Source organism: Rattus rattus, chromosome 1, assembly GCF_011064425.1.
Source record: "Rattus rattus isolate New Zealand chromosome 1, Rrattus_CSIRO_v1, whole genome shotgun sequence".
Lineage (NCBI taxonomy): Eukaryota > Metazoa > Chordata > Mammalia > Rodentia > Muridae > Rattus > Rattus rattus.
The window spans coordinates 55,419,920-55,441,657 of record NC_046154.1 but is presented as its reverse complement, the minus strand read 5'-3'; the positions used below and the strand labels follow the sequence as shown (position 1 = coordinate 55,441,657).

At 41.4% G+C, this 21,738-nt stretch overlaps 1 protein-coding gene and 1 pseudogene across 3 annotated transcripts in view; both read right to left on the bottom strand.

Annotated features, from left to right (window-relative positions):
• The window catches only part of Dock7 (dedicator of cytokinesis 7), a 170,472-nt gene that overhangs the window by 133,985 nt on the left and 14,749 nt on the right, over positions 1 to 21,738 (bottom strand). For all 3 annotated transcript variants that reach the window (XM_032901792.1, XM_032901790.1, XM_032901794.1), the window contains exons 2-7: positions 11,276 to 11,381; positions 5,121 to 5,296; positions 4,817 to 4,885; positions 1,995 to 2,124; positions 1,696 to 1,908; positions 1,127 to 1,212 (exon numbers count right to left, since the gene is read on the bottom strand). In XM_032901792.1, coding sequence (XP_032757683.1) covers positions 1,127 to 1,212; positions 1,696 to 1,908; positions 1,995 to 2,124; positions 4,817 to 4,885; positions 5,121 to 5,296; positions 11,276 to 11,381 — 780 coding nt within the window. The remainder of the gene's footprint in view (positions 1 to 1,126; positions 1,213 to 1,695; positions 1,909 to 1,994; positions 2,125 to 4,816; positions 4,886 to 5,120; positions 5,297 to 11,275; positions 11,382 to 21,738) is intronic.
• Positions 14,972 to 15,639, bottom strand: LOC116885405 (annotated as a pseudogene).

The window sequence follows — 21,738 nt, the reverse complement described above, 5'->3', positions numbered from 1 at the left end:
AGTGCACTGCTCAGCCATCATCAGATAACCATCTTCCAGCAGTAGGTGACAATCACCACAGAGAACAACTGACCAGTGTGTGGTAAGGGAGAGCTGCTGGAGCACTAGCACTAAATGAATGTTTATTAAAGTCCTCTCCTCAAGGGTCAAGATAAATGCAGAGAAGATTCAGGAAGACCGTAGTTTCTGGCAAGAAGCACATAGACACTGTTACTCTTTTTATGCCCTCATTACACAAAAACTTACTTAAGCTAGAGTTACTTTGGAAAAGAAACTTTAAGGTATACATTGAAAGTCCATAAAACCTTATTGAGGATTTGAGTTGTGCTTACATGGGAATTCGCATGTCCACTGCGGGTCCCTGCCAACAGCTGGTTTTTTGACTTGTCAATAAAGAGCCAGCAGCCAATGGTTGTGCAGGCAGGCAGAGGCAGGACTTCATAGGATGGACCAAGCAGTGAAGGAACAGGTGGGTGAGCTGGCGAAATGTAGGTGCAAAGGGAAAGTGGCCCAATGGGAGGGCTGCCCAGATGGAAACAGGGCAGCAAAGATAAACTACAGATTTACAAAGTGTTAACTCAGGAATACTGGAGGGGAATGCCTTCTAGCTGTGAGGAGGTTTGGAAGTGTCCAGCCACTGAGTTAGCTTAGGACCTATTAAAAATAAGGCTGCACATTTGTGTCTTTCATTCAGACTCCAGAGTGCTAGGGTGGGTGGAATCACACCACCCTGGCCAGGAAGGCCAAGTGGCCTCACACCCATGCTCCTCGCCTGCAGCCTACTGAATGCTGGGATTACAGGTGTGCACCCCATCCTGGTTGGCTGTTCAGTTTTATAAGCCACATAATAAATAGTACCACAGTAGTCGCTTTCTTATGTGCACTTTCCTCTTTTCTGAATAGCTGTTAGTAATGGATGCATTATGTGGAAAACATTAAATATAAATAAACATTTTTTCTTAAAAATAAAAATAAATATGTAAGATCTTAAAAAATAATTTCAAAAGAAAAAGGAAAAACAATTCTCATAAGGACATATACACAAGCATGACATTTAAAGTTTTATTATACCAGTAATCAAAGTATTAGTCCAGGTAACAGATGATGAGAGTAAAAGAATACTCACTTGAGTGATAAACATTTCACAAGAAGTCTTTGTCCAAAATGCTCTTTGGGCACATCAGGAACACTAAGCCGTTCTATTGGTTCTTCCTACAGAGTGGGAAATAACAGCAGAGTGGCTACTTAGCACAATAACTTTTTTTTTTTTTTTTTAAGACTTTAAGTGTTCTAGTGTTTCTGGTCTTCACAGTTAAGCACAGGAAAGGACACCATATCTGTCTATAAATGGAAGCCATCACATACCACGTGTACTGTCACAGCCATTCCTCATTAAAAGTGAATCCGCTAGTATGGAAAGCATGTTTAACTCCTAAATCCCATAGCTGTTCCCAACATGACTGTAATACTATACACAAATCGCACTGCCAAAAGAGGTGTACAGCTCTGCACATGGTAGGAAAGTGTTTTGCCACTGAGCCACACTCCTGACCATTTTACTTTACTTAGAAATAAGATCTCACTAAGATACCCAAGCAGTCCTTAACCATGTGATCCTCCTGCCTCGGCTTTCTCAGATGGCAGGCACGCAGCCACGTCTGCCTTCCTTTGCTTCTTTACATGCAAAGTCAATACCTCATCTGGAGACGGGTGTAAAGCAAACAGCTCCTTGTGGCGGTTTGATTTTCTTTGGTCATCATTCTGATGATCTATTTCTTCATTTGGAGTTCGATCAAGTAAATTAGGAAGCAAGGCATCAGGAAGTGAATTTTTTAAGTCAAAGATACTGCAGGCCCAGCTACCCCTTGGAGTATCATCTATTGACATCGAACGTCTTTTAAGGTCATCCTGTTACAAAACAATATCAAATTATAAACATTACTTATTAGTTAATAAGACCACTCCCTCACGGTCACTTAAAGTAAAAGCATTACTTGCTCATCCGGGTAGCTGTTGCCGTCTGGGGCCTCATCAGATTCAAAGACTTGTCTGGGCAGTCCTTTTTGTCTTTCTTTCTGTTTATCCAGTGTGTTGGGGTTAAATCCTGTTCCCAGTTTATGGTATCTATTAAAAATAAAATCAATTTTTCAAAATCTCTTACGCTGAGCATAATCATATAAATCATAATTATTTCTTCACACAAACATGACTGGGATCTATCTAGCAGTTCTCAGTGTGCTAACCCGGGATTTAGGAAACTTCATCCAAAGTTCCGTTAATCTAAATAAGGAGCAGATTATCCACTTTTAAAAGGATCTCCTGTTTTTCTTCCCTCTTGTGCCAATGATTTAAATTTTACTTTCTATTCAGAAAACCAGTCAATTTAAAAACAAACAAACAACCAGGAAACCAAGGTTAAAAAAAATATAAGTAGAAAATAATGATTTTAATAATAATATAAAATTTTAATAATGTAAAGAGATACATATAAGCACCGAATTTTTGTTTTGTTTTGCTTTTTCTAGACATGGTCTCGCTATGTAACTGTCTATCCTAGAATTCACTCTATAGACTAGGCTAGACTAAAACTCTCTGCCTCTGCCTCCTGTGTGCTGGGATTAAAAGCGTGTGACACTATGCCTAGCAAGCCATGAACTTTTTAACTTTTGCAATAACTCATTATTGTATAAAACCTCTCAATCTATACTCATAATAAAATCTCTCTCTGTTTCTCTCTGTGTCTCTCTGTCTCTCTATCTATCTATCTATATAAATTAACATACTTTCTTTTATAACATATAAAAACCTAGTAACCAAGAACATTTTACCATGGTTTTCCAATGTTTTCAACCACATGCCTCTATTATCTTTCACAGAGACCAACTTCTAGTCCACCCTTTTGTCTTCCATTTATCAGTGAAGGTAACAATATTTAGTGTAACAGAAAAATTATAAGCTTTAGAGTCTGCTGCTCTAGCTTCTAATCCTGGCCACCTCATTTTTTGGTTTGTGGGAACCTCAGATAAGTTAATATTTAACTGCTTCGAGTCTGAGGTGCCTTATCTGTTGAAACCATAAGTGCTATTAAGATTTAATACTCAATAAACTACCCAGCACATGATAACTAGCAAATAATGGCAACTCCCCTCCACTATGTCTCAACCAATGATGAGTCCTCATGATTCTAAAATAATAATCAATCAATATCTCTCCCTTCCCACAACTAATACCTTTACTAAGATTTTTGATTATAGGTTTCCATCCCAGATGCAGAGAAGTAAGAGGATTTCCAACTATCCAACAGGAAGACTATTACATTCTCAACTAATGTAAAGAATCTGACTGTCCCGACAATCCTGTGTTTTCACCGTTCTGTATGAAGAGCAGTAAATATCCTACGATAGGTCACGCTCACACTATAAGGCTGTCAGTATGCTCCTGCAGATGAGACCTACTGCAGTCTTAAGCCTCACAAGACAAGACAGCAGCCAAGAGGGTAAGACTGTAAGCAATGGACACACCAGTTTTTACACCGACTTATATTTATGTGTGTGCCTGCATGCAATGCCCACGGAGAACAGAAGAGGATGTCAGATCCCTGCATCAGGGGGTGGAGATGGCTGTTAGATGCTAGTGGAGCTAGGAACCACACCCAGGTCCCCAGCAACAATAGCCAATGCTCTAAACTACGGAGCCACCTCTCCAGCCCCACATTACTCATGCTAGTAATATTTCGTACAGATCATTCTGTCTGTGAAAATTATGTCATAACTAAATTGATCACTACTTGTTCTTCTATCTCCTTAGAAAACCATGGTTAAATGTTCCAGAATAAAGACTCTCCTTTCTCATTATGTGAATTACTAAGGAAAAATAGTTGCGTTTTATTTATTAATATCACTTAATATTTCAAAAATACTGTTAGAAAATTATTACCTATGGCATAGAAAAGATTATTTTCTATGAACCTAACTGGGTAAGTGTTAAGGTCCAGGACCTATAAGTATTAAAACAGTTTTTTAAAAACTTGCAGAGACTACAGCTGTAGTGGCACACACAGAAATCTCATCACTGAGGGCAGAGACAGAGGCTCAGCAGGGCTGCACAGGAACACCTTCAAAAAAAAGACTTTCAAATAACTGCATCTGAAAGCTGACTGGTACATTAAGTTAGCTATGCAAGTTTTACAAACTGCAAACTTTTTAAGAAAAACAATTCAACAATACCCATCATGATTTCCTAAGAGAATTAGACTACAGAATTATCACCATTACGTTCTATCAGTTCATAATGACTCTCAACAATATAGGAATAGAATTACTACAAGCTTAGTATTTTATAAAGAAACATGTGGAATTCAATAAAATAATATATCTATAGATAATATTCTAGGAATAGAATTACTACAAGCTTAGTATTTTATAAAGAAACATGTGGAATTCAATAAAATAATATATCTATAGATAATATTCTTCTGTTTTAACAATTTTGTTTAAAGAATAAGTCTCACAATTTTTATGAAATCTAACTTAATAACATTAAAAAATTCTACCAAGTGATTTTTTTTTTAAGGTTTACCTATTCATTTTATGTGTATGAGTGCTGGTCTGCATGTATGTAACAATGTGCATGCCATGTGTCTGTGATTGCCAAAAGAGGCCACGGAATAGACTAAAACTGGAATTCCAGATGGTTGTGTAATGGGTGCCAGGAACCAAATCTGTGTCCTCTCCAACAGCAGTGGGTGCTCGTAACTGAGTCATCTCTCCAGCCCTCTACTCAGTACTTTAAATGTTATAATAAACAAGCGACTTACTTTCTGACCACAATTGCCCAGTCTTCTGTGTAACTTCTTATACAATCTCTAACATGTGGATCCATTTCACTGTATAAATAAATAAATAAATACTTATAATTTAGACAGAAAAGTAGAATATACACAGAGTTATTATTAGAAAGACTCTCAAAAGGGGATCCAAAGGAAGAATACAGCAATGAATTTCATAAACTTTTTGTAGTTTTTTTTAATAATAAGAAATACCATAAAAGTATGGCTTAAGTAATGAAAACTGTCTTCCTATAGTTACACTAAAGTTAAAACATGGTGAATGTCTCCTTACCTTTCTTCAGGCACAGCTGAAACAAGGGTCCTGCAGTCCCTAGGACTATACACAACTTCAATATCATCTGGAGGAAAGTCAACCAAATCCCGCAGAGGCCCAGAATCCACAGCTAAGGGGTGAGTGATGAGGTAATCTTCCAAATCCACAGGATCGACTGCTTCGGTAAGGGGCACCTTAGCGAGAGGACAGTGCAAAGGAAGAGGTGAATCAAGAATCTGACAACTTTGGGCAAAGGAAACAATGAATGTGTTGTTAGCCTAGTTCTCTAAAATGTGAGCAGACATGCTGACTCTAAGACTCACAGCACTCAGCCTTAGGCTCCCCATGCTTTCCTCACACTCATAGCCCTCACATACAGACTCTTCCCATAATTCTCACATAAAAAACAAAAACAGTAATTAGCAATCTTGTTACATGTTATCGCTTTCTGTGTACTAACTAGAATGATTATTACTATCGTTGGAATCTGTATTGCTAAGTTTCTAAAAGCTACCTTCATTTTATTGTTCTTACTGGTGATCATTCTACCAAATACATATAACCAAGACTGTGGCAGGTAAAACAATGACCCTCCCAAAACTCTCCACACCCTGATCCATGGCCACTGTGCACGCTAATGTACATGGTTAAAAAGTGTAAGATGTTCAACATCCTTAGTCATCAGGGAAATGCAAATCAAAACAACCCTGAGATTCCACCTCACACCAGTGAGAATGGCTAAGATCAAAATCTCAGGTGACAGCAGATGCTCGCGATGAGGCGGAGAAAGAGGAACACTCCTCCATTGTTGGTGGGATTGCAGACTGGTACAACCATTCTGGAAATCAGTCTGGAGGATCCTCAGAAAATTGGACATTGAACTGCCTGAGGATCCAGCTATACCTCTCTTGGGCATATACCCAAAAGATGCCCCAACATATAACAAAGACACGTGCTCCACTATGTTCATCGCAGCCTTATTTATAATAGCCAGAAGCTGGAAAGAACCCAGATGCCCTTCAACAGAGGAATGGATACAGAAAATGTGGTACATCTACACAATGGAATATTACTCAGCTATCAAAAACAACGACTTTATGAAATTCGTAGGCAAATGGTTGGAACTGGAAAATATCATCCTGAGTGAGCTAACCCAATCACAGAAAGACATACATGGTATGTACTCATTGATAAGTGGCTATTAGCCCAAATGCTCGAATTACCCTAGATGCACAGAACACATGAAACTCAAGAAGGATGACCAAAATGCGGATGCTTCACTCCTTCTTTAAAAGGGGAACAAGAATACCCTTGGGAGGGAATGGGGAGGCAAAGTTTAGAACAGAGGCAGAAGGAACACCCATTCAGAGCCTGCCCCACATGTGGCCCATACATATACAGCCACCAAACTAGATAAGATGGATGAAGCAAAGAAGTGCAGGCCGACAGGAACCAGATGTAGATCTCTCCTGAGAGACACACCCAGAATACAGCAAATACATAGGCGAATGCCATCATTAAACCACTGAACTGAGAATGGGACCCCAATTGAAGGAATCATAGAAAAGACTGAAAGAGCTTGAAGGGGCTTGAGACCCCATATGAACAACAATGCCAACCAACCAGAGCCCCCAGGGACTAAGCCACTACCCAAAGACTGTACATGGACTGACCCTGGGCTCCAACCTCATAGGTAGCAATGAATAGCCTAGTAAGGGCACCAGTGGAAGGAAGCCCTTGGTCCTGCCAAGACTGAACCCCAATGAACATGATTGTTGGGGGAGGCAGTAATGGGGGGAGGATGGGAGGAACACCCATAGAGAAGGGGGGGGGAGGATTAGGGGATGTTGGCCCGGAAACCGGAAAGGGAATAACAATCAAAATGTAAATAAGAAATATTCAAGTTAATAAAGAAAAAAAAAAGCGTAAGATGGGGACATTGTCCTGCATTATATGGCTGTGCCTTACATGCAGCCATCAGTATTCATTTAAGGAGTCAGAGGTGATCTGGGCTGTATACACTGGGGAAGAAGCCATGTAAAAGGGAGCAAAAAGACAACTTGAAGAGTCTACCTTCAAAGACTGAGTGATGCATGTAACAGTAAACTTATTCATGTGATGTAATTGTCATCTTGGAGGTTTTCTGCCACCACCTGCTAACCTAGCCTAGTCCAGGAAGCTCCTAGCCTCTGATCAATCTAATCTAGGCCTAGAATGTTTTCAGCCTCTGAGACTTAAGCTGAATAAGCTCACCTTTTTCTAGTTCTTTCTGGTTCACTGGTTCAACACAGCTGTTCTGCTCAAAACTCCTCTCCAAGCTGACTGATTCAATCTGGCTTCTCTCGGTTTCTCACTGAGCTACTCTGCTTAGCCTCCTACTAACTCTGGCAATCTTCTAACCTTCTAGTTCCTTCTCATTCTCTGGCTCATTCTGTCTTCACTTGTGTCTAGCTTGTTCTCTCTTCAACTGGTCTCTGTAAAACTGTCCGGGCAAAACTGCCTCCCTTCCCTCGTTGCTCTCTCTTATGGCTTCCCTTTCCTCTGTCTTTCTATGAGAGTTGGGCAGATCCTAGTCCATCAAATCTTTCTCTGATTCACTGCTTTTTCTGCCATTCAATTAGACATCAGTTTCAAACACGGGTGCTTCCTTCTACAAACTAACTTTACCTTCATAGTTTGGGATTAAAGATGAATATTAAGGGCTTCTCTATACTCCAGCCAGACGGATCTAAGGCATGGGCTAAGGTTAAGCCACACCACAACTACAAACGAATTTTTCCAGTAAACAACACAATCTCCAGGTTTACAGTGATCAAATATCCTACAACAGATGCAGTCTCAGATAAAGAAATGTGGGAGCACCAGAACAGAATAGGACTGAGTCCCCTGGGACGACTGCAGAGGCTCTAGTTCAGTTAGCCTGCTAGTTCTAGTTCTAGCCAGCCTGCTGCTGGCTTCTCTGTCTCCCACAGAGCAAGCTTCTATTGCTTTGAGACATCCAGTTTACAGTCATTTGTAATAGTTTAATAATAACCACGGAATACTTAATACTCAGACTAATTATGTATTATTAATAATAAAATATTCATTGTATTTTGCCCAGGTTGGAAGTGTACTTTGAAAGATTTTTAAATTGTGTGTGTGTGTGTGTGTGTGTGTGTGTATGTGTGTGTGTGTGTGTGTGCGCACACGCCCGTGTGCGCCCATGTGTGCGTACCTAAGTTCTCTTACCCTCTATTGACTGCTGACCTGTCTCTTCAGCTCTGAAAGTACACTTTTTAGTAAGATAGTATACTTCTCAAATTCAAGAATGAAAAAAATTCAGGTGAAATAATATAATAATATAATATATAATAAGTATGCAGTTTATAGATCAGCAAAATTAAGAACATGTTATTTCTCAAGATGTTCACTGGGGGACTAGAGAGATGGCCTAAAGGTTAAGAGCACGGGATCCTCTTGCAGAGGTCCTAGACTGGATTCCAAGCATCCACATGGTGGCTGTCTCAACCATCTATAACTCCAACCCTCAGGGATCTGATCCCCTCTTCTGGCCTCAGAAGGCAACACATCTGAGTGGTGCACAGACGTATTTACAGACAAAATGCCATACACAGAAAACAAAAAGGCTCAGCTGGGACTGGTGGCGCACGCCTTTAATCCCAGCACTTAGGAGGCAGAGGGAGTTGGATCTCTGTGAGTTCAGGGCCAGCCTGATCTACATAGCAAGTTCCAGGACAGCCAGAACTACAAATAGAGAGATTCTTTCTTGGAGAAAGCAATGCTCAACAGAAGTCCACTTGCCTATTACTAAGCAGAAGAGACTTTTAATCCAGCCTTCTTTGGAATGAACAACTAGCAACAGGTAAAAGTAACCGTGTGAACCATAAACAGTGTAGGGGATGTCACAGCGGGGAGGCAGGAAGGGGTGAGTGGATGGGAGGGGAACACCCTCATAGAAGCAGGGGGGAGGGGGTGGGGGAGGGGGTTTCTGGACAGGAAACTGGGGAAAGGGATAACATTTGAAATGTAAATAAAAAATAGCCAATTTAAAAAAGAAAATTGGGGGCTGGGGATTTAGCTCAGTGGTAGAGCGCTTACCTAGGAAGCCCAAGGCCCTGGGTTCGGTCCCCAGCTCCGAAAAAAAAAAAAAAAGAAAAAAAAAGAAAATTGATCTCACAAGGACTTAGGAGATGTTTAAATGATACACAGTTTAATGCAGATAATAACAGCAACTGCTTTTTGGGTGTTTATGGTTCACATGTAGATGAGCTACAGCTCGATGAAGCCATTTTTTTAAAAGTTAGGGCAGAAATGTATCCATTCGAGGAAATAGCAAATAAACACATCTACAGGGAAGCAAGCAGGACACTGCAATGGAGGGACACGTGACTCAACCTCCAAATAAGCTCAAAGTTAGGGGTGGAGGGGAGGAGCGCAAGAACATGGCGGAAAACTAAGTGACCTGAGATGGAATCCCACATGCTGACACTCTCCTGAATTCTGATCTGAGGAGCCAACTATAAAATTTGATTTTAAAACCAACAAGGAAATAAGAGATACCAGACAGTAGATGATAGCGTGGTTCAGTGTGATAGTGAATGCGGTCAGTACGGAAACGACAACGTGCAGTATCCTATCTCCCCCAGTGTCCCTGAAGACAACCGTCATCAACGAGCACCTTTTCAAAGAGAAATTAAATCTGACAAGCACTGCACACCCTTTGAAAAAATACTGCTGCTAAGAAAATGTGGAACTTGGAGGCTAGTAGAAAGAGTGAGGCACAGAAGAAGAGTGTGTAAATGAGAGTGGAAAAGGGGCACAAATGTGACCACTGACAGGGCGGCATCAGTGAGGGAAACCACTGCAAGGCACTTAAGTAACTGAGGTGTAAACCTGGTGCAAATTTAACGGACATAGTCAGTTACACTGTGCATACGCTAGCCAGTCAGCTCCACAGACATGACAGATAAGCAGAGACAGATTTAAACCACAAGGCGAAGTAACACGAGAGGAGGTTAAAGAAATTGCGGGAAAGATGCAACAGAGCAATCAGAGCTCACAGAAAGTAAGTTCTTTGTGAAGACAGAGGAGGACATCGGGGCAAGGACAGTAAACGGTGAGTGGATTGGTGGTGTCTGGGTCTTCACAGTCATGAGAATAGCTGGGGTCAGGATACCAGAATAATAAGACAAGACATGGCAATCAGACCGGCAGCAAGAGCAAATTATATACGAGTTACAGTCATTTATAAAAACCAAATCTGGTGTATAGCTATGGAACTTTGACTAATTAAAGTATAATTCAAGAAAATAACATGACAAAAGACAGAGTTTAACATACTTAAAGGATACTCCCATGCACATTGAAATTATCCAGAAATCCATGTATTATTAAAAGGTCCCAACTAACTAATATTGCTCATAAAAGCAAGTTGCTGTTTTAAAGTTTTAGTAACACAAACATTTATAACATGTTATTACCAGTCAATCAAACCCCTCACCCCACTGGCATATATATTTGTTCAATATTCAGTATGTTTCCTTAGCTGCACGTGGACTGTAGCGTCCCCTTCCGTGTTTAAGCCAGCGTCTCCCGCTCACTGCGCCCATCCTCCCTCCACCTCCAGATGCTCGGTCCACAGCAAAGGACACCACTCCAGCCGCTCTGTCCCTTTCAGTTTTCTACAACATTTGAAATTTAAAGTATTCTAATTTTAAGATAAATGAAGGTTAAATGAAGGTTGGTTTTAATTTTTATTCTTAACACAGATATGAGTTTAAATAAAAATTAATATCTCGTAATAGCTTCTTTCATAAAAGACAATTTGCCTGAATCTGCGATGCCCAGCCTACAATATGATACAATAGCTATTTCCTATTAAAGGGATAGACAGTTGCAAACCCACATGGTGCCTACCTCAATGCCTACTTGTACAAGACTCTAGTTTTCATATAATAAACCTAAGTATAACCCTCCAGCATTGATTAAGTCCTGCTCACAGAGCTTCAGGGCTGACTAGGAAACCAACACTTCTCCAGCACCCTCAATGCATCTGAACTGGAACTACAACAGGCCTGGACTGCTGCAGATCCCAGGTTACTGACTTCTCTGTCGGTTCTTTTCTTCAGTAATGCACTTGCAACACTCCATGACTTGAGCATGCTACTTACTGTGGTGTGGTGGGATATATTGCCAACTATGTTGAGGTTTTTGAGCAGCTGGGGGGAACCACTGTACTGTCCAGAGATCTGCTTTCTAACTTCAGCAGCAACCGTTCTATAACAAAAAAAGTAATGCATTACAAACACACCCATACCTGACATGCACACGTGCACATGTTAAAGAAAAGAAAACTCATTTAGAATGGAAGAAGTACATTAAAATTTATTTATAAAATAACAAGGTCTCAGCATATTAAGACTAAATTAATAAATTATCTTAACAATTCTGTTCTTGCTTATAATTATAACATCTTTCTTGTTTAGCTTTTTTGAGATAGGGCCTCACTATGCAGTTCTGGCTGGCCTAGAGTTCGCTCTGTAAAGCAGGCTAGCTTCAAACTCACCATAATATTGTTTTTAATACTGATGGAAGATACAAGCCATACAGCTAATTTTTATATGGCTGGTTTCTAATGAGTAGGAATATAATCTATAAGAGAGTATAAGCTATAAAATACATATGTGTTAAAATATATATCAAGATTGGAAACCTAATATATTTTATATACATCAAACTATGCTAAGAATTGGACGGAAAAAGCTCTTCCTTATTTTCTGATCCTACTACCTCCTCACTTGTGCCCTAGCAGACTGTTCTCTATTTCCAACTACTAAAGAATGGCCTTGCACTCGGTCAGCAAAAGCCTCCCATAATCTGACCCTAATTTCTCTTTCCAGCCTTTCACATTATTAACCAAACTCTTTTCTAACTTTCCATATTCTTTGAGAATTTTATATATGCATACAATTTGCTTTAGTAAAGCCCACCCCATTATTCCCTCGCCTTCAAATCCTCCACCTGACTTTCCCCTCCTTACTTGGTGCACTCTCTTTAGCAGACTGAGTGACCGTATGAAGTCTAGGGCTTCTACTGAGCCATAGTGGTCCGGCGGCGGCAGCAGCCTTGATCTTGTCAATGAACACAAATTGCTCCCTGAGAATTTGTGCCTCTCTTGTTAACCAACTCAATTCTTAAGGCATTTTAAGGATAAAACTCAAATGACAAGATCTTCATACAAACTGTGTTGAGCCAAGAAGGCATTAGAATACAGAAATTCCAAGACTTTAAGGTATTTGTTGGCCTTTCATATTAGTATTTTAAATTTATTTAAATAAGTGGCTTAGACAAAAATATTTTAGAGATTCAAATGTAGTCATAACTTATTAATGACTATAGTCCTCAGTGTCCACAAATCAACCAAAACACGCAGTGACTTCCGAGTTATGCAATAAAATAACTTTCCCCATTACATTGATGAGTTGTTTTTTTAATGTAGGTCACAAACACAACAAAGCCTTCTATCCACGGGTTTTGTGCAATAATAGCACACTGTCAACATCTAACTTCCATCCTATGAGTCTCAAGCAACGACTTCTCTACTTTATAAAATGCTCTATATTTGACTCTTTACCAAAATGCTAGCCTGACTCCTCTCGCTATCCCATGCACATGAAGTGGGACCTTCTAGGTGACCCATGTCTGTGCAAGCACGGCCATAGACTTAAGAATGCTCTCAAGAGGGGTTGGGGATTTAGCTCAGTGGTAAAGCACTTGCCTAGTAAAGCGCAAGGCCCTGGGTTCGGTCCCCAGCTCCAAAAAAAAAAAAAAAAAAAAAACAAAACAAAACAAAAAAAAAAAAAAAAAAAAAAAAAAAAAAGTGTTCTCAAGTGCACCGCTGGACTTAGAACCTCAATTTCCAATTGAATTTTAAGAAAATCTCATTTTCCAAATATTATCCAGGTTTAATGTATTCTCTCCCCCTACTTTATCTCTTCATTGTCTTTTTCCTTCTTCTACAACAAACATTCCACACACACTCTTAGAGGTGGTTATAAGCTAAATATGCAATTCTAAGTGTTTGGATGAAAGATATTTTCTAAAGCTCTAGATACTGAACTGTTCATTTTCACTTTATATTAATGCTTTGAAAGACTAAATCATGATTCATAATTGACAAAACTTAGAGGCAACCAAGCTGCATTTCAATGAGTGATTAGATAAACAAGGAATGTCATGCCCATATAATAAATTACTCGTTTGTAAAAAGAAATGGGTGTCAATCATGAAAGAATAGTCTCAAGTGAAAGTAAATGGTCTGAAAAGGTTATGAGTTACGTAATGTCTGCTTTATGGTATACTGAAATAGGCAAAACTATGTATAGAGTAGAAACAACTGCTCTAGGGGCTGGGAGGGGAGGAGAAAGGCAGTGGAAGTTGTCTTTCTACTGCTGTGATCACCATGACTAAAATAACCTGAAGAGAAAAGCACTTTGAAGAGGGTGCTGCTCGCTAGTTTGCTCACCTGCTTCCTTACATAATAGGGAAGGGGGGACACATCCATCACCGGCTGGTCCCTCCCACCCCAATAAGAAAATACCCCACAGACCTTGCCTATGGCAATCTGATGGAGATACTTTCTCAATTAAGGTTGCTTCTTCTTCCCAGATGATCCTGGCTTGAATCAACTTGAAAAAGCAAACAAACAAGAAAAAAACTAACCATCATAGGGAGGAAAACTATTCTGTGTGACATATAATAGTGGGTATATCATTACATATAAAAAAAAATCCCTGTTGTAATCTGTGGACCTTCATCAATAGTAACATATACTAACACCAGCTCATTCAATCAAAACAAATGTGCATATTTAGACATTAATAGTAAAAGAATTAGGAGGGTAGTAAAAAACAGCAGAAGTCATCATGTTTTCGAAATTTTAAGATTAAAAACCTGGGCCTTTGTAGCCCACAAAAAGCTAGACTTAGGCAGAGAAAGGAGATTTACTCATCGTGGCCACATTGAGAAAGGGGGAAAGGAAAGGAAAGGAAAGGAAAGGAAAGGAAAGGAAAGGAAAGGAAAGGAAAGGAAAGGAGAGGGAAGGAAAGGAAAGGAAAGGAAAGGACAGGACAGGACAGGACAGGACAGGACAGGACAGGACAGGACAGGACAGGACAGGACAGGACACCTCAGTTAACTAGGAGCAAAAGAGAGAGCATCAAAAACAGCCTGAGGTGAGAGTTGAAAGCTAGAGATGGAACACAATCTTTTTAGACAGAGGACAGATTGAGGAGAGGGCAAAGGGTAATTCTGTAGTCTCTGCAGGAAAAAAACAGTATCTTTAATTGGGGACTCCATTTGGCCTTTTTCTTTAAACTGGAGGTTGGGCAGGTACAGGCAGTACTGATTGTCAGTGGAGTTCAGAAGACAACCTTTGAGAACCCTTTCACTCCTGTCCTATCCACCAGTCCTTTAATAGAGTCCATGTAATGCAAGTGTCTCTTTCCCGGGTTAGGGAGGCCTTCATTTGTCAGTCGAGAATGCAGCATCTTAAGGTTACATCACATGCTTTAGGTCACACACACAGTTTGTGGGTGTTTTTTCTTTCTTTCTTTCTTTTTTCTTTTTCTTTTTCTTTTTCAAAAAGTTCATTGAGAAGGGTTCAAACTATTCTTGGGATGCATCTAGAGTCACACACAAAAGGAGGATCCTGGTTGGATTCAAGGTTCCTTAGTGAAATGGCACTAAGGATTGGAAAAGAATCGTAAAAATTCGTGGTGCAAAAAGCTCTCTGGCTCTCTCATGGTTACAAGGGGGTAGGGGAGGCTGCTTCTTCAGTCAGCGGCACATTGAAAAAACTCTTTAAGCTAGCCTTTGAACTGCCTGGCCAGATGCTGCTTATGGCTCTCCTGAACCTGCCTGAACTTGGACTCCAGGCCTTTCATCTGGTTCTCCATCTTCTCCACACACTGCAGGTTTCTCTGAGTCCGCTTGCCCAAGACTTCTATGGATTGAGACATGTTTTGCACCTTTTCCAGTAGCTGCCTCAGCTGTTTTGTGCTGGCATGGTCTGCTGGGGGGTGACCACCGTGCAGATACACTTGCCCTCGCTGTCCTGGGCAGAGCTGCAGCTCTCCTCGGGGTTGGTGGGCAACACACCGGCTGCGGTCCAACATCCCGTTGCTGGCGGCCAAGAGCCGGGTGGTATTAAGGCCCATCAGGGAGAGCAGTGTTTGGAACATCCAGTTGGTGATCCTGGCCATGATGCTTAGCACGACTCCGATCTTCAGCAGCAGCACCGACACTGCGCCTGAGTAGCCTCCTGTGCCAGCGCTGCACGGGCGCCGGCTCCTGCACCCCGGGCAGCCTTAGACCGCGAGCACCGCAGCGGGCAGGGGCGCCTGGCTTCATCTCGGATCCCCCTCTGCCCGCCGCCGCCCGCCCGTCTGTGCGCCCTGGACATCGCCGTGCCGCCTCGGCGCCAGGAGGTGACCAGGCGGCTCTGCACCGCTCCTGCAGCCCGCGGCTGCAGCATCCCCACGCACTCCACTGTCCAGAAGGGCCATAGGGTTCTGAGCAGGCGCAGCAGCGGGGTGGGGGTGGGGGCAATGTTTCGGAGCTGGGGACCGAACCCAGGGCCTTGCGCTTCCTAGGCAAGCGCAAGTGTTTCTTAACCATGCTTAAAAGCCCTTACATTTCTAATCCACTTGTCAAAACTAAGGTAACAACAACAAAAATCCTTAAAAAAGAAATATAATCAATTTAGGGTGGTGGTGTTGTTGTTGAGGGCAGTCCTGGCTGCCCTGGAACTTGCTTGTCTAGTCAAAGCTGGCCTCAGTCACAGAGAAGCACCAGCCTCCACCTCCCAAGTGCTGGGATTAAAGGCATAAGGTTCTATCTATGTTCATTCTTTGAGACATGAGAAAGGGAACTCAGTTCTGACTCAAGAAACCAGAAACATGGGGTTGGGGATTTGGCTCAGTGCAAGCGCAAGGCCCTGGGTTCGGTTCCCAACTCTGAAAAAAAGAATAGAAAAAAAAAAAAAAAAGAAACCAGAAACATCACACATCAATTGATGGTTTAAATGTTAAAGAGAGAAACAATTGAGACAACTACTTAAAAAGAGATCACCTTGGGGCTGGGGATTTAGCTCAGTGGTAGAGCCCTTACCTAGGAAGCGCAAGGCCCTGGGGTTGGGCCCCAGCTAAAAAAAAAAAAAAAAAAAAACCAAAAAAGAACCAAAAGAGATCACCTTTATTTAATAATGGATATAAGTCCTCTTCCTCTGTGAGGTGGGGTCCACTCACTAACCTAACTATATTTTGTCCTCATCTAACTCAATTTTACCTGTAACTTTTCCTTCTGAATTCTACTGAGTCATTCATGCCCACAATTCCTTGGATTCCAGGAACCGCTGATCTGATTAATAAATATCGTTACAACAAGAGGCCAAAGCTATCCCCAAGCAACAGTCTCACAGACAGATGACCATATGATAACAGTGTCTGGCTAAGCAGGAGCAATTACCCTGCTGCCATAATGGAACCATTTCTCCTGATGACAGAACGAGGGCTGAGGAACAATCTTCTCACAATGGGGACTGATTTGTTCCTTCCAGTGATGAAGATTTCTCTGGAGCTTTGCAGAAAGTCTCCCCCCCCCCACCTTCCCCCACACACCTTGATTTGTTTTGGGGTTTCTCTACAAATGCCACACTGACCTCCAATCTCAGTAACACTCCTGCCTCAGTTTCCTGAGGGCTAGGATTGAAGACAGGCACCACCACATCCACCCAGCTCAGAGATGCTCTTGAGATAATGGTCAACCATACCACCACCTAACTGAGATTATCCGCTCAGCCAAATCACATGCATGCAAAGCACAACCCTTGCTTTTTTTTAAACACTCTAAGAACCTCAAAGCCCTTGTTAGCCCCTCAGGGCAGAGCTCAGGCCATAGACTCTCTCTCTTCTTCCCTATCCCTACACCAATTAAAATGCCTCTCATGCCTCTCACCACTACTTGTCTCTGGCATTCATGACAGGCAGCCAAGCCTGCTCTGCCCAGGGCCCCAGAGAGCCCTTTGCAAATATTACCAATGTGTCTTACTTCCACATGTTGTCATTTCCCTAAAAGGCAAAATTGGTAATAATAAGATGTAATAATGCAAAAATTCAATCATTTTAAAATAAGCTGTTAACAGCAAAAATAAGCTGTCTGCCTCCCAGACAAGAGGCCTATCTCAACCTCCTGAATAAACTCTCCCCCAACAAAAACCACTTTCTTTACCAAACTACAATTCAGTGTATCCGAAAAAGATGACATAATTAACTTAAAATCCTTCACCTTCAGTTACTCTTGCCAGCCATTTTCTTGCTCCTATTGATGACTTATAATACAAAGCACAACAAGTCAGGCTTTCCATCCTCACTTCAATAAGCTACTAACACAAACTGCAGAGTGGAAAGAACAGAACAAAGTCAAGGGGCTTGGAGTTATTTATGCTCCTCAACTATGATATGAAAATCCCTATTTCCCTCAAGAAAAAAAAATCTAAAAATGTCTCCAATTTTACAAACTCCATCACTGTTAATACAATCACAGTTTGACACAAGAGATCACTGCACTGGTCAATCACAATAGGATGCTGGAAATGAGCAACAGAAGATACACATCAAACCACGAGAAGTGAAATATGTTCTTTTACTGATGGTTTTCTGTTTTGAATTTGAAGACCTTGAAGTATTGTTTCTATATATAAATGTAAAGAAATAATCAAAATGAGGCAGAAACAAATTGTAAGGAATGACAAGAAGTGGAAAGGAAGTTAACATGAGAATGATTTTCATGGAAGAAAACTGAAGAGAAGTTTTTAGTGAAAAGGAATTCTGCATTACAGGATAAGATTCTGCCAGAGAGTAAAATGACTAAACGAATTGTGAGAACTGTAGGCTTAACATGGAAAGAGATGAGGCATGGGAACAAGACAGCCTGGCAAAGTACCTTCTCTCCCTGTTTATCACAGCCAGAGAAAACCCAAAAAGCTGCCTGGGAGTCCAGAGTCTTAAATTCTTTCGTCTGGTGAAGACTGTCCTTAAGGTCTGACCAGCAAAGATGTGACTGAGTTGGAAGGAAATGAGAAAGCAAGTTGCTATCAGGGCTGTCATCCTCCAGTCCACTTCAGATATCCCAGAAGGAAGAAGCCATCTTCAGAGAGTACGCCTTATTTCCCAATGTGGGACCCTCTGGCCACCAGTATAGCTGGAGGAACTCACTGTGCATTCTGACGAAGAGGGGACAATGAAAGAGGGGCTGTCCAGACTCTTCAGAGACAGAAGGTAGTGGCCAAGCTGACTCCTTATATTCCCTCTTTCAATTGAGTAATAACAGGGTCAAGACCTCCTGTTTGATGCACAACCCACATTCCTAAGCAACAAAGGCCTGGTTCCCAGACAGATGCTGGGGTTATATTACCATGGTTGTTTGAATGTGAATGGCCCCCACAGGCTCCTGTGTCTGAATGCTTGGTCCCCAGGTAGAACTGTTTGGGAAGGATGAGGAGGTATGTCCTTATTTGAGGAGGTGTGCACTGGGGGTGAGCCATGAGGTTTCAAAAGCCCACACTATTCCTAGAACTGTACCCTCCATCTTACAGATCAGGACGTGAGCTCTCAGCTAGTGCACCAGCACCATCCTGCCCACCTCCACCATACTATCCACATGATGATCATGAACTAACCCTCTGAAACTGGAAACAGGCCCCCAGTAAGCACTTCCTTTTACAAGCTGCCTAGATCATGGTGTCTCTTCTCAGAAGTAGAAAGTAACTAAGACAGGAGCTTAAAGTGGTCACTGAATTTACCCACAGTCCAACTCATCCTGGAATGGAAACTCTTTACAGGTAGATTCTTGGGGTAATAAAATCCCCAAATCTAAAGGACATCATAGCCGAAGTAATGGATCCATACGTGTACTGTCAAAAGGATAGTTAATATCCAGTAGCTCTATTAGAGAAATGGAAACACAAACCAGAAGCACACTACCTGGAAATTATCAACAAATGTATTTAGAGTCAGGCTACCTGAGAAGACTTCACATTTATCTCTTAGTTTTTGTCAATATTGTTGCTGGTTAAATGTAAGCTTTCCTTTGCAAAACAGAAAAAGCTTAAATTGTAAGAGGACTTTTAAAAGAATGACCCAGATCTGCCTAAAATAACAGTTGTTTTAGCCTCTTGTTTTAAGAATAGTGTAGGGTGGGACAGAGAGATGGCTCAGCCTACCAAAGTGTTTGTTACTCAGGCCAGGTAACCAGAGTTTTATCCTTGGACTCCACATGAAGGTGGAAGGAGAGAAACTGATTCCACAAAGTTCCCTGTTGTCTGACTTCCACAATCCCACATGAGTGACACTACCACATGAATCACACAGGCACATGCATCATCACACATGTACAAGCATCACACAGACACACCATGTGAGAACTATACTGAAGTTACATGTAGCATGGAGACGCTGTCATCGGATAAACTGTAAGAGCCGTCCTAAAGTTAAAAGCTACACTGGTCAGCTGTGGAAAGGCTCACAGAACTTGGTTGTGGCTTCTATCTGTTGCTGTGCCCTACACATCAGAGCTTCCCAGACAGAAGCTAAAGGTCCTTCCTAAAATGTGGAAGGTCCTTCCACAGAAAACATGTTCTGAAAGTGCACCTTAGCATGCAGATTAGCAGGTAATAAAATATAATCAACTGAGGAAGATGATATCAACTCTTAATAGGTGTATATAAGCCTATTAACCTCCATCTCCTATGGGATTATAACTGTATCCTATAAACCACGGATTAGGTATGTTTAAAAACTGGGAAGGCAGAGGCATTATGTTCCTTACACTGTTCACTCTTCCTTTGAGTTACAAAGTGCCTGGATTCATCATACCAGAATCACCATGACATACAAACCACGTGTGTTACTAAAGTTCAGGCTGAAGCTAAAGGAAGGAGACCTACCTTCTCAATGTTCTCTCCACTTCTCTAGCTTTTTCACCCTCTGAATAGTTACACTCTTTTGTACGTTAGCCAGAATCCCAAAATGAATTTATTGCAACTGTATTTTAAGACACAACCATAAGTATCCTTTGTGTCTTATTCTTCTAGTTGACCTCTTTGCTTAGCTATCTATGTTTTGGACTAGATTCCCCAGGATATTAAGCCTATTATTTTTCTGGGCTATTTGAGCTGGAAATATCAATGACACTAATTCGTGGTTTATGTCATAATCAAATAATGCTTTAAAATGCTGTAGTAAAACACTTATGAGAAAACTCAAGCTAGGGCACCCAACTATTCCTGGCAGTGCAACTATTGTGTATCAGCACTAACAGGAGTCACACAACTACTTTGAAGACGCAGAACACTGGCTGCCGTAAGCAGTTTAAGAATAAGGAATGAAATGTGTCTAGAAAATACTTGCCACTAAGCAAGGCCGACATCTTTGAGGGTAAACTCCTATATTATATACACTTTCAAAGTATTCTTTTCCCATTTTTTAAGCTATAATTTTGTAAGAAAGTTTAGCATGCCCAAAAGTATATCCTGTATTTTAACACTTCAATATGTATTCCATTGACATTGGCTAAGCACGTCCAAAATTGTAGCCACCATTGAATTAGTCAGTTTTGTGTCACGGACCCCAAATGTCCAATGTGTTCTTAGGTGTCTATATGCACACATGGGCACGTGTGGGCATGTGTGTGCATGCGTATGTGTGTGTATGTGTATGTATGTGTGTGTACAAGGGCACATGGTGGAGACACACTCAGGAATGCACATGAAAACAGACCATATGACAACTCCAGGTGTCGTCTGCCTTGTTTTTTGAAACGGGGTCTCTCAATGGCCTAGAACAGGTCTGCTTGCTAAGCTGGCCAACTAGCAAATCCCAGAGTCTGCCTGTCTCTGTCTCCCCAGCACTAGGACTCAAAGTACATACCGCTTCCATCGGACTTTGTGTGTTGGTGCTGGAGACCTAGTTTACTTTCTTGTGCTTGTGTGGCTGGAACTTAACCAACCAAGCTATCTCTGCAGTACCCAGAAATTTTTATTTGGGCTTACAGTTTCAAAGGGTTCAGTACATGATCATTTGGTCCCATGTGCTTGGCAAAACATCATGGTGGCAGAAGTGTATGGCACAGAAGCTTCTTCAAGGTGAACAGGAAATAGAAGAAACAGACATGAAGAGGCCAAAGCAAGACATAGCCCCCAGGGAGGCTCCCTGTGCACTACTTCCCCTAATTAGTCCCCATTTCCTATCATCACCTCCCAATTACACCATCATATTATGGATCCATCAAGAAAATTAATCTCATTATGTCAAAACCCTCATGATCTACGCTTCTCTAGAGATGCCCTCCGAGGCTGGCCCAGGTGTGCTTCACTAACTACCTAGGCTATTAATCCAATCAAGTTGACAGTCAAGACTATCACAGCCGTCTTTGAACTATGATCTCAAACTAAAGAGCATGCTCAGGAACACCTTCCTTCACTGAGCATGCTCAGAACACGTTCCTTCACTGAGCATGCTCAGGAATGCACTCACCCCTAAAAGCCTGGTTTACATGAGTACATACTGGCTCCAGA